This window comes from Salmo trutta, chromosome 10 (assembly GCF_901001165.1).
Source record: "Salmo trutta chromosome 10, fSalTru1.1, whole genome shotgun sequence".
NCBI lineage: Eukaryota > Metazoa > Chordata > Actinopteri > Salmoniformes > Salmonidae > Salmo > Salmo trutta.
In genome coordinates this window covers 22,375,428-22,388,809 of record NC_042966.1, presented here as the reverse complement: position 1 = coordinate 22,388,809, position 13,382 = coordinate 22,375,428, and the positions used below count along the sequence as shown (strand labels likewise).

Here is a 13,382-nt window from a genome sequence, read left to right as displayed (position 1 = left end):
GTAAAAATGACCCAAGATGTTTCTGATAAGATTTCAGGTCAGCTTGGATACATATTTTATGTGGTTTCACAGGAGGCTGCTGAGGGGAGAAGGGTGCATGATAACAGAGTAAATGAAATGGCAGTTAAGGTGCCACCAACCTCCTGTGGTTGAAATACTAAACCTATCAGCTTTTATGATGCTGATAAAAATACAGAAGGTCCCTAACTGCAGATTCGGATTCTCTCAAGATGCTCTAAGAAATCAATCATATTTCTCCACTCCTGTTTCCGAGTCAAAATGTAAGATACATTTGAATTTGGTGTATTATTTTACTGCAAAAAATGCTTAATTCTGCAGGAGTTAATATTAAGGTAATGTGAAAGGTTATAGACCTACAGTCAATGTCCAGATTTCAGTTTCCATTTAACCATCTGAACAGTAGGCTACAGTTCAATTGACTTGCCATAAGCCTATTTGAAGTCCTGGTCTTGTGACTGTTGAATTTGTATAGCACGCCTTGAGTGGGCTCCCGAGTGGCGCAGCGGTCTAAGGCACTGCATCTCAGTGCTAGAGGTGTCACTACAGACCCTGGTTTGATTCCAGGCTGTATCACAACCAGCCGTGATTGGACCCAGCGTCGTCCGGGTTAGGGTTTGGCTGGGGTAGGCCATCATTGTAAATAAGAATTTGTTCTTTACTGACTTGCCTAGTTAAATAAAGGTTCAATAAAATGTAAAGAATCATCACACATAACATAGTCGGCACTGCAGTCATCCTCCTTTACCACTTCAACAACTCTCCATTTCGCAGCTTTTATTTTATTGAATTAAACTCCGACATTATCCTTTTTGCCTCAGTGGATCGACTTTAACTTTTTCTGGCCATTCCCAAAAGCATTTGGCTGTAGGCTATTTGGTGGGCATACAGTTAGGCTCTAAAGCTTACACAATACGCACTAATGCCAGATAGCCTAAAAAGAATGAATGAAAAACCTCAATGTAGCCGATAGAAATAAATTGCACAAGAATGATACATTTATGGATTTTGGTATGCATTGTTTCCTCATTATTCAACCCACCCCCCTTCATCCACACAATAGGATGACCCTCAAACCCGCTTGCTCTGCAGATACACTATATATACAAAAGTATGTGGAGACCCCTTCAAATTATTGCTTTCATCTATTTCAGCCACACCTGTTGCTGACAGGTGTATAAAATCGAGCACACAGCCATGCGTTCTCCATAGACAAACAGTGTCAGTAGAATTGAAGAGCTCAGTGACTTTCAATGTGGCACCGTCATAGGATGCCATCTTTCCAACAAGTCAGTTTGTCAAATTTCTGCCCTGCTAGAACTGCCCCGGTCAACTGTAAGTGCTGTTATTGTGAAGTGGAAATGTCTAGGAGCAACAAAGGCTCAGCCACGAAATGGCAGGCTTCACCATCTGGCAGTCCGACGGGCGAATCTAGGTTTGGCGGATGCCAGGAGAACGCTACTTGCCCCAATGCATAGTGCCAATTGGAGCTGTTTTTCATGGTTCGGGCTTGGCCCCTTAGTTCCAGTGAAGGGAAATCTTAACGCCACAGCATACAATGACATCCTAGATGATTCTGTGCTTCCAATTTAGTGGCAACAGTTTGGGGAAGGTCCTTTCCTGTTTAAATTACAACAATGAATCTGATTCAAAGTGATTCACACTACAGCATATCCTCCATTGTACTTTTCTCTTGTTTTTCTTTGGCCCATAGATTATTCTATTATTTGAGGACGATTTTAAAATTAAAGTTTAGTCAGTCCTCAATTTTGGTACTAAGAAGCCAAATGTGACACCAAGATTTTTGTAGGATGAATATTCCTTTAGGGTGTGATGTATGTATGATGTCCAGATGTCAATGTTGTCTACAGATATGCAGGATGTACATTTCTTAACTTTCCAACTGCAGATCTGCTTTGCTGGAGAAAACATTTCAGTTAATGTTACTGAAAGTTCATATATATACAGTAGATAAACCTAGTGCCTGTGCAATGATAGAAATACTTGAATGTTTGGGATCATGACTGAAAGGGTATTTACGGGAACTATTATTTCCTGATCAGAAGCTATATACAGAATACGTGTTTCCATACGTCTGTCTGTGTTGATACTTTATGTATAGACGGAGGTATGGACAACATTAGAGGCTGTGGTTCTGACTGCAGCTAAAATGCTTATTTTTCAGCAGTTCATTGTTTCTGTGGAGTTTTGTTTGCAACATCGTAAAGGTGCAATAAAACAAAATGTGCATTTAAACGTGTCATTTAACTTTATTAGTTATATCTGAAACATAGACTAGATACATTGAAAAATAATGATGAGACGGGGCAAAAGAACTTGGACTTGATTCTGATCCTTGTAGGCAGCACAGACACAGAAGTCATTGGCTGTTACAGAAAAGGAATATCTCAGCTGTATTTGTCTGTATGTTCAGACTACAGAGCCTGGTCAGTAACGATGTCTATAGGCCTACCACAGTACTAATGCAGATGGCCCTCAGCGCCCCAACATGAACATGTTTACAGTTTGTTTTTTTTGTTTTGATAACCTTTCCCTAGCCCCTCACAGCCCCTGGAATGCCTCCACTATGGTTTATAAATGCATCCAAAGGATTGCTCATGAATGGAGGAACCCAGTCTGAGTGTACGCCCCAAATGGCACCCTATTCCCTTTATAGCGTACTTATTTTGACCAGAACCCTATTGGCCCTGGTTAAAAGTAGTGCACTATAAAGGGAATATGGTGCTATTTGGGATGTGTTCTGAGACAAACATCTAAGGGACAGGGACCACAGGCCTAACTAGGGTAATCAGCCCCACCGCAGACAGGCGGCAGAGGAAACATCGTCATGGGAATGAGCCAGGGATCCGACCATCAGGACACCTTATCTGATCCTGATCCCACTCATTTACCCCTGCACTGCCCCGATGAAGGGACCGTAGAATAGAACTGCTAAAGCCAACAGACTGGGCATAGTTCTGGAATCTGGTTCTAATTCTATGATAGAGTGACTCTCCTTGTTTGACCACGTGGGTAGTCAACCCAAGCCCTGGATTTGCTCCTGAAAACGGTGGTGCAATTGATTTCACTGCATCACTAATGAAAGGGAATAAGTGTACTGGCATTTTAGAATATATCTTGGGTTTTGGCAATTAGAGTAACTGGCTAATCACTTTATTTGCTAAATAATGTTGAGGGAGACCAACCAAAGGTCACAGCGGTCAGTGACATACAGAGAGGATATGCCATGGCTCCAAATGTAAAGACAATATATTTGAGAGATGTGGACACTTCCTTGTTTCAAATGGGTTGACACCTGATTAAACACACCACATACGCTGGTATGGGCCTACCTAGGCTGCCAGCAATTAGGGTGTAGCTGTGCATTTTACAAATTAAACAAAATAGCTCAAATCATTTTGTTTCAAAATGTGCCCAATTCCATGATCTAAGAATAGTTTTATTTTATTTGGACATGGACATCTAAAATGTTCAATCTTATTTGCCACTTTAAAATTGACCTGAGTGTTGACCCTTTCTTTGCCCCATTAGTATCGAAGGAGTAAACACAAAATTGCATTTTTAAACTGTTCTGGTCGCATCGATAGAAGAACACAAAGGGTCTCTACAACAATTAATCTACTGGATCACAGCAGGCCACACACGGAGGCCTCGCGCCCGCGGGCTGTTTTCTCCGGTCTCCGTCGGCCGCTGGGAGAGACCAAAATGGCCTGGTAGGAGCCCTTCAGAACACACATCCCCTCTTTTAGTCACGGAAACACAATTTATGGCCATTATACAGCATTATAGATTGCATCTGCAAAACTATCCTTGTTGACTAAAACGTCTGTGACACAAGGAAACCCCCCCCCCCCCCCCAAAGAAATCACTGGTTGCGAAAAAAAAGTGGGACAAGCACAACATACCACAACACAACACACACTCTTTAAAGAGTTAGGCTAAAGAAAAAAATAGGAAGAGAGAGATGGAGATGTAAGGGGGTTGTTTGTTAGTATTGGATTAGTTGTTTAAATCATGTTTGGTAGATTAGACTATAAAAAGAAACAAAACAAAACATAAAGTCAACAATCGAAATAGTCTATAGACCACCCAGATTCAAGCGAGACAGAGATTAGTCTAGCTACCAGTTGATCACGCCCCGGGTTCAGACGTTCAAGTGGACAAGCTGCATGCGGCGGGCTGGCCAAGTCATTTGGTGCATGGCATGTCTTATCCGCGCTAGCCTACCTGGGGACCAACCCAACAGTGAGGCAGTCGATGAGGAGGAGAGTGGGGGTTCCAAGAGATCTATTCATCACCAAAGGGGGAAGGTATACTTCATTCAGTATGCCACCACTATGAGTAGAGTATGTTAGAGTAGAGTAGAAGAACATTGACATTATCTGTAAAGAAAACAACAGCTTGGTACTATTGGTCTACATTTGGAGGGTGGTAAAATCGGCATTTTATTTGTTAATTAGATGAAGCAGTCCTATAATAGCCAGTGTGGAAGTGTAGACATGTTTGATAACTCGCAGTATCCATATAACTGCTTCAACTATGATGGAGACGGATACCCTTCCTGCAGCACGGATGAAGACAAGAAGATGTGTCGACCTGCTTACAGGTAGAATGCTTATGATTAATATAATGAATTAATAATGGAATTATTATATGATATCATTATTAGATTTTAAATAATGGAAGCCTTATTCATGATCTAAGATATTACATTATGTTTAGTTAGTTCTACTGAAAAAATACAAAACAAATTCATATTATTTTTGTATTTTATAGACCATAATCTAAATCACAAATGAATGCAACGCAAGCCATTTCAAATCTAAAACCTAAATACCAAATGTTGTTGTATTATTTTAATCAGAAGATTGTGGAATCTCAACACTATCCAAATTAAATTAGTATTATAATTAAGAATATTAGACCACTTTCCCTGAATGTAACTTTAATCAGTCTTATCAAGATATTATTGGGCAGGGTTGTGTAGGTTACTTTATAAGTGTAATATTTTAAGGTTACTAGTTGCCTGTCCAAAATTGTAATCAGTAAAGTAACTTTTGGATTACCAAAACTCAGTAATGTAATCGGTTTACTTTTACTTTTTTTAAATTACTTTCCCTTTAAGCATCATTAGAAGAAGACAAAAGCTCAGTGTGTCCTCTCTGACTTGTGTTCAGAGTTGAATTTTTATTTAACAAGGCAAATCAGTTAAGAACAAATTCTTATTTACAATGACAGCCTACTCCAGCCAAACCCAGGCCAATTGTGTGCCGACCTATGGGACTCCGAATCACAGCTGGATGTGATACAGCCTGGATTCGAACCAGGTATTATAGTGACTCCTCTTGCACTGAGATGCAGTGCCTTAGATCGCTGTGCCACTCGGGAGCCCATAACAGCCTGATCAGGTGGAACAAAGCTAAACATGTGCCTTCTTTCAATGCTGAATTGAATGTCATTGAGAAAACAGAAAGGTTTCATAATGTATTTTTTTTGCCAACATCCTTTCTGAATTTAAAAGTAATCCAAGAAGTAATCATCTAGTTTTTCAAAAGTATCTGTAATCTGATTATAATATTTTTTGCTGGTAATGTTAGTGATTGCAGGTTTTTGTCATCAGATTACATGTAACTGATTACATGTAATAATTTACTCCCCAACCCTGTTCTTGGGAATATCAATGTGAACACCAAGAAATATGAATTGAAATAAATCTTAGTACTTTTTTTAACTCTGTCTGCCCTCTCTCTTCAGTTACATAGCGTTGATAGCCATGGCCATCCAGCAGAGTCCAGAGCACCGGGTCACCTTGTCAGGGATCTATGAGTTCATCATGAAACGCTTTCCCTACTACCGGTCAGGAGCTTCACATGTCTATTTAACTTCACATGTCTATTCAACGGTCATTTTCCTTAAAAAGGACCTTTCACAAATTCAGTTTGACAGAGTAGTGTATGTACTGTTTCCTTTATCCACTACAGGTCCAACCAGAGAGCATGGCAAAACTCCATACGACACAACCTCTCTCTCAACAGCTGCTTCATTAAGGTGAAGGACTTTTTAACATATGTTGTGCGATGATAGTTGATCACTTGATCAAGAATCATTATCAAACAGAGTAAGATACACATTTTATTACTTTCTTCAATATAAGTTTAACTTTATATCAGTCAGAAGAAAACAAGACTATAATATTTTATCCTCGTTGATTAAATATTGTATGAAACGTTTAAAATATATTACAATAATATGGTCGCAAATGAGACAGTGAACAGTCATACACGTTTACATGCACATTTACAAATGTACTGTATGAATTGTAAGCGAATGCGTCTTTTGCACTCAGTAGCCTATAAGCAAAAAGGGTAACAGACAAAACACTGTTTCAATACAGTACTGTATGTTGCTTTCACATTTGAGCGTGATCACAAATAGGCTATTATGGGTTTATTTCTACTTTCTTATTTGTGTTTTCTTTTTAAACATATCTTTTTTTTAGGTTCCGCGTACGGAGGGAAACGAGAAGGGGAAAGGCAACTACTGGACATTCGCCACTGGCTGTGAGTCCATGCTTGACCTCTTCGAGAACGGCAACTTTCGGCGTCGCCGGCGCCGACGCAACATGAAAATGGGTTTCAGAGAGCCTGGGGAGCCTTTCCTCCCAGTAGACAATAACAAGAACAATAACATCAACAACCAACACGGCGGCTCCACCAGGCGGTCCGATCCTAACCCCAAACCAGACTCCTTCTGCCCCATCAGCCCTGACCACAGACCAGGTCACCACACCCCCCTCAACCCAAACCAGCAGGATAAACCAGAACCGGAGATTAAATTCAGTATTGACTACATCCTCTCCACCCCCAACCCCCCTCTGCCGGGCTTCAGACCCCCACGTAGTGGTACAACAGGGGCCCCCATACACGCTCTGGAGCCCCAACACCTGAACCTGCACTTCTGGACCATGTGAGTGTCATAGCCTTGCCTATAAAGAGAGATACTTCATCTGAAAGACTGGATGGTTTTTCCTCCAAATCTGAATTAGGAAATTAAAAGATCCAAAGACTGCCTCCTTGTGCAAGGGGAGATTTGATTGACTTGTCCTGTAAATAAAGAATATAGAGAGGTCCAGTATTGTGCAATGGATCCTAGCTGATTATACTAAATGTACATGACTCTACACTCAAATTAAGCTTGTACAGTGTTCATAGTCTTGTCCCAAGGCATAAAGGTTTACATAAATATGTATTCATAAAGTAGGATGTTCTGTTATGAGGGTCTGTGAAAATAATTATTTGCCTATATTATATCGTTACTATTTTAAGGACAGAAATAAATACACTGAGTATGCTCAACTGTATGAGAAAGCTGATAAAACTGAAGGCAGTGTGACCTGTGACTTCATCATCATCATCATAACCAGTATCAATATTAAAAGATAACAATCTCAACAATTGTTTTGGCTGGTGAAAGTGTCAAAGCAATGAACAGGGTGAAGTGTACATGTCACAAGCTGGTGCTCAGCCCGTCAAACCTTATTGTTGTGATTTAAGGCAATTATCATGGGGTTAATCAACCCAGGCCCTCTCCAAACCTCCTAATCTTTCCCTATGACCTTTTCAATTCCCCTGAGACTGACACATTCCACATTTAATCCAGACACATTAGAATACATTATATACATATATTGTATGAAGGAGACTAAAACATGAGGTCTACTCCGCTAACATGTATTTCCCTGTTAGGAGAAGGGATATCAATCATAGCAGGGTTTCTCTTGCTTGTTTGAAGGGACAATTTTCAATTTAACCTTTATATTATGCCGTGACTGCATCATTCAGGACAGGAGGGGTTTCAACAGAACACAACAACACACTTAACATGAGTGGCATTTAATATAGCATTACACTTGCAAGGTGAGAGCGAGATGTGACCCTAGTCAAATACAAGAAGGGGGCCGTGCTGCCATAACAACACTGCCGCAACTCCCGCCCGCCCGCCCGCCCGGCCTGACGCAATTATAATTAAACACACCGGCGTATGCTTCCTTTCAAATCCTGTGATCGATCAATGATATTAACATTCATACCTGCTTGGCCCTCCAGCCAACGTCTAGCACCACCACTGTTATGGATCAGTAGGTTTCCATTAACTAAGCTGTTGCTGTAAGGTGGCGCTGTGGATGTATTTGGGTAAATTAACTTAGCATAAAGTGCTGCAAGGCTGGGTCTGCTTCTGCGTCGGTTTGTATTGAGACACCAAAGAGAAAACACACATGCAGGAGAAAAGTACTATTATTGTGTCCTAGAATGGCCTCTATTAAATGATCATTCCAAATTCAAAGTATTTGTGTCATGTTGTTTGATTTATTTTTATTGGGAAATAGTTTTCAATAAATATTTTTTATGCATTTTGAGGCTATCAATATTTTCATTTAACTTTTATGTCTTATTGAGCTAAATACCTCTATGAGAGGGACATTTGGTCTGGGAAAAATAATATGGAAATGTTTATAATTTTCTGTATGAGCTCACTTCTAGTTGTGGCTATTGTGTACACTCTTAGTAAAAAAGATGCTATCGAGAATCAGAAAGGGTTATATGGCTGTCCCCATAGGAGAACCCTTTGAAGAGACCATTTAGAACCCTTTTGAAGGTTCTGCGTGGAACCCAAAAGAGTTCTACCTGGAACCAAAAAGGGTTCTCCTATGGGGACAGCCTCAAAACCCTTTTGGAACCATTTTTTTCTAAGAGTGTAGGTAGGTAATGTTGAAATGTGTAGCTCAGGGCACAATGAGTGAAATGGGGAGGAGGAAATTGGGAAAGCAATGATCTGCAACGTTAATAACATCTCAATCATAAACACAAATAGGTCATTTAATCTACAGCGTGTGTTTTATAATTGGATTTTCATTCTTGGGAGTAATTTTGATTATGAATTTAATTCTAAATATTTGTGTGTTGTTGTTGGTGTTTTAAAAACAACAACAACAACATAGTATATGTTTATATACGAGGGAGGCTGTGTAATTTCACCTTACTTGACTAACAACCATGATTTCCTTGAGCTGTGGTAGGAGGGGATTGGAGGGGCAAATGGATGTACAGTTTGTTATATGGGACATGCTTATGTACCAGAGGCCTACAATGGAAAGCAGGCTGCTGGGTAATGATATCAGGCTTCTAGCTAATGAAGATTGTTGAAATAGCCTGAGGAGACAGAAAGTACTAACACGTACACACCGATGGCTTTTGCCCTTTGAAGCCATTTGAATCCACATGTACAAATCAAAAGGGCCAGAGGTAGATTCGGCAGGGTGGAATATTCCAGAGTTCTGAAATGGGTTTTTAAATGTGTTTCGAATGAGAATATCAACACTGGATGTCAAATCAATGTCAGTTTAGACGTGTTTACAGTTAGATTGTATTTACTGTAGATCTTCCAGGCCCCTGTTTGGCCCCTGCTACTGGAGACCTGTGGAGGATGTCCCTGTTAGGAACACCCAAAACTGGGGTTTAAAAAACAATTAGAAGGGTGTAAGAAATGAACCAGGATATAGAAGAAATATGGAAAATAGGCCTTATTTTACACCACTACAACTCTTCTTTGATCATTTGTATAGTAACGATAGCCATTTAATGATAGCCTTTTTAGTGGCACTTGGCTTCAGTGAATATTAAATAAAATAGTGAGTTGTTTGTTACTATGTAATTACTGTAGCTTGCAATTTCCGAGTAAATTCCAAGTAAAAATCGAACTGTAAAATAAAGCGTAATAGCCCTCATTTCCATTTGAACCCGCCTCATTTCATATATCCTCCAGTTACGTGCCTGCTTGTCCCAGTCAGGAAGCCGTGCAGCTTTAGGTTACAGTTGAAGTCGGAAGTTTACATACACTTAGGTTGGAGTCATTAAAACTTGTTTTTCAACCACTCCACAAATTTAACAAACTATAGTTTTGGCAAGTCGGTTAGGACATCTACTTTGTGCATGACACAAGTAATTTTTCCAACAATTGTTTACAGATTATTTCACTTATAACTCACAGTTTGGAATATTACAGAAAATTATGTCATGGCTTTAGAAGCTTCTGATAGGCTAATTGACATAATTTGATTCAATTGGAGGTGTACCTGTGGATGTCTTTCAAGGCCTACCTTCAAACTCAGTGCCTCTTTGCTTGACATCATGGGGAAAATCAAAAGAAATCAGCCAAGACCTCAGAATAAAATTGTAGACCTCCACAAGTCTGGTTCATCCTTGGGAGCAATTTCCAAACGCCTGAAGGTACCACGTTCATCTGTACAAACAATAGTACGCAAGTATAAACACCATGGGACCATGCAGCCGTCATACTGCTCAGGAAGGAGACGCGTTCTGTCTCCAAGAAATGAACGTACTTTGGTGCGAAAAGTGCAAATCAATCCCAGAACAACAGCAAAGGACCTTATGAAGATGCTGGAGGAAACAGGTACAAAAGTATCTATATCCACAGTAAAACGAGTCCTATATCGACATAACCTGAAAGGCCGCTCAGCAAGGAAGAAGCCACTGCTCCAAAACCACCATAAAAAAAGCCAGACTATGGTTTGCAACTGCACATGGGGACAAAGATTGTACTTTTGGAGAAATGTCCTCTGGTCTGATGAAACAAAAATAGAACTGTTTGGCCATAATGACCATCGTTATGTTTGGAGGAAAAAGGGGGAGGCTTGCAAGCCGAAGAACACCATCCCAACCGTGAAGCACGGGGGTGGCAGCATCATGTTGTGGGGGTGCTTTGCTGCAGGAGGGACTGGTGCACTTCACAAAATAGATGACATCATGAGGGAGGAAAATTATGTGGATATATTGAAGCAACATCTCAAGACATCAGTCAGGAAGTTAAAGCTTGGTTGCAAATGGGTCTTCCAAATGTACAATGACCCCAAGCATACTTCCAAAGTTGTGGAAAAACAAAGTCAAGGTATTGGAGTGGCCATCACAAAGCCCTGACCTCAATCCTATAGAAAATGTGTGGGCAGAACTGAAAAAGCGTGTGTGAGCAAGGAGGCCTACAACCTGACTCAGTTACACCAGCTCTGTCAGGAGGAATGGGCCAGAATTTACCCAACTTATTGTGGGAAGCTTGTGGAAGGCTACCCGAAATGTTTGACCCAAGTTAAACAATTTAAAGGCAATGCTACCAAATACTATTTGAGTGTATGTAAACTTCTGACCCATTGGGAATGTGATGAAAGAAATAAAAGTTTAAATAAATCATCCTCTACTATTATTCTGACATTTCACATTGTTATAATATGTTATGTTAAAATAAAGTGGTGATCCTAACTGACCTAAGACAGAGCATTTTTACTAGGATTAAATGTCAGGAACTGTGATAAACTGAGTTTAAATGTATTTGGCTAAGGTGTATGTAAACTTCCGACTTCAACTGTACGTCCCAAATGGCACCCTTTTCCTTATATAGTGCACTATTGTTTTTACCAGGACCCATAGGGATCTGTTAAAAACGTATCCTCAAATAGGGAATAGGGTGCCATTTGGGACTCAACCTTAGTAAGACCATAGACAGAACAGAACATGGTGTCCAATTCAACGTTTGATGGATCAATCTGAGACATCCACTTGTTGTTGCAGAGTCAAAGTTATGTAAACCAACTTCAAGAACGTTATCTGTAACAACATCTGGGGTAAACAGCAGGCTGCTTCAAAAAGCTTCTGGATCTCACAGACACGCTAACTATATTATTCACATCATATTGTCCCATATTTCAGAGTTCACACTTCACAGCAGTTGTACTTTGGGTGAAAATAAAAGGATTCATATGCATTTACCATGAAAGGATAGATGAGAAGACCGACATCATGTCCACAGATGACATGACAGAGAGCATGATATTCAACAGTTTCAGAATGTCAGACCTTGACTTTTTTTCATTCTTGCTTGCAATTGTAAAGACTGAATTACACAGCGTGTCATCACGACACAGCTCTGTGTTGCATGGAAGGAGCATTGCACACCATGTACACACACATGCAATGCAACTACAATGCACCCCAGCCCTGGTCAACACACACACAAGTCAGATTTTGCTGCTTTGCTATGAGTGAATGGGCTGATTGATGGTAGTTGGTCCCAGTCCTGGTCCTTTCCAGCGCTGCTTGCACATGGCCATTGGCCTCAAACCCAGTTTGGCCAGCAGAGGCTGCTCACAACCTAGAATGGAAACTGTTATGTTTCCATTTAAACTGAAGGGAGAGAGTAGAGAAGCATACTTTATGACATTCATTCTATTTTGTTTTTTTACACTGCCGCTATCTGTGGCTTCGACCACATATGAAAGGTTATCAGTATCTTTGGTACTACTACCTACTGCAAAGATCCATTGTTGGTTATGGAATCCATTGTCCCGGTACCCCCTGTATATAGCTTCACTACTGTTATTTTATTATTGTTGCTCCTTAATTGTTTTTTTCTATTCTTCATTTTTATTTATTCCTTTTTTTTTTGTATTCGGCACATGTGACAAATACAAGTTGATTTGATTTGAACAGCACATTGAAAAGGGGAGGGAAAAGGGGAGGGGCAAGAGACCATTGAGGTTGATAGAGGCTGGCTGACTGTAGGCCCACTTGTTATTCATTCATGTCGTTGGTGTAAGTAGGCCTATGCTGTACTGCTCCCTCTACACACATACTTTAATCAAGAGCTCTTTGGTTTTAATAATTGAATTGATTAAGAAATCTCTGTATCCATTTCAATCAGTGAGAGTGCAGAGGCAGCTCTCCTCTCTCAGATGTCCTGTTATCACTATCACATTACTGGACAATACTTAAGTACACAATGCAGTACTCAATCTCTTGTGGCATTACCACATGTTGTTCTTAGGTTAAGAATTCATAAAGGTTTTGATTCCTCTAGTTATTATAATGAAAGTGTTTTGGTGGGATCGTTCAAATCATACACGTTTTCCAAAATTACAGTGCATAGCGCAGCCTTAAAATAAGGATTATTTTACAAGATTGAGATCATTCATTGAATAGCCAATATAATATGAAATAACACTCTGCAAAAGACATGCACATTGCCACAAGAACAACATCCATCCATCGCAACATGATATAGATTCATACAATGCAAATAATATTAAGATTTACCTTCTAAAGTGAAATCCACACGGTTATGGAACAGAATAGAACTTGTGGACACATGAAGTCTGCAATCATGTGTAAAACATGAGTTGTACAATATAGCACACCCCTCTTTTTGACCGGGCAAATACAGCAGGCAGAGTGGAGCAGACTGTGAAGAGCCAGCCATGTTCTAGGATGAGGCGATCC

At 40.1% G+C, this 13,382-nt stretch overlaps 1 protein-coding gene across 1 annotated transcript; it reads left to right on the top strand.

Annotated features, from left to right (window-relative positions):
• The first annotated feature begins 4,251 nt into the window (after window positions 1-4,251).
• LOC115201372 (forkhead box protein L1) lies at window positions 4,252-7,421 on the top strand. The gene is made up of 4 exons (XM_029764944.1): window positions 4,252-4,645; window positions 5,794-5,895; window positions 6,021-6,087; window positions 6,539-7,421. The coding sequence occupies exons 1-4, from the start codon at window positions 4,500-4,502 to the stop codon at window positions 7,007-7,009; spliced, it is 786 nt and encodes a 261-aa protein (XP_029620804.1). The 5' UTR covers window positions 4,252-4,499; the 3' UTR covers window positions 7,010-7,421.
• Window positions 7,422-13,382: the final 5,961 nt, after the last annotated feature.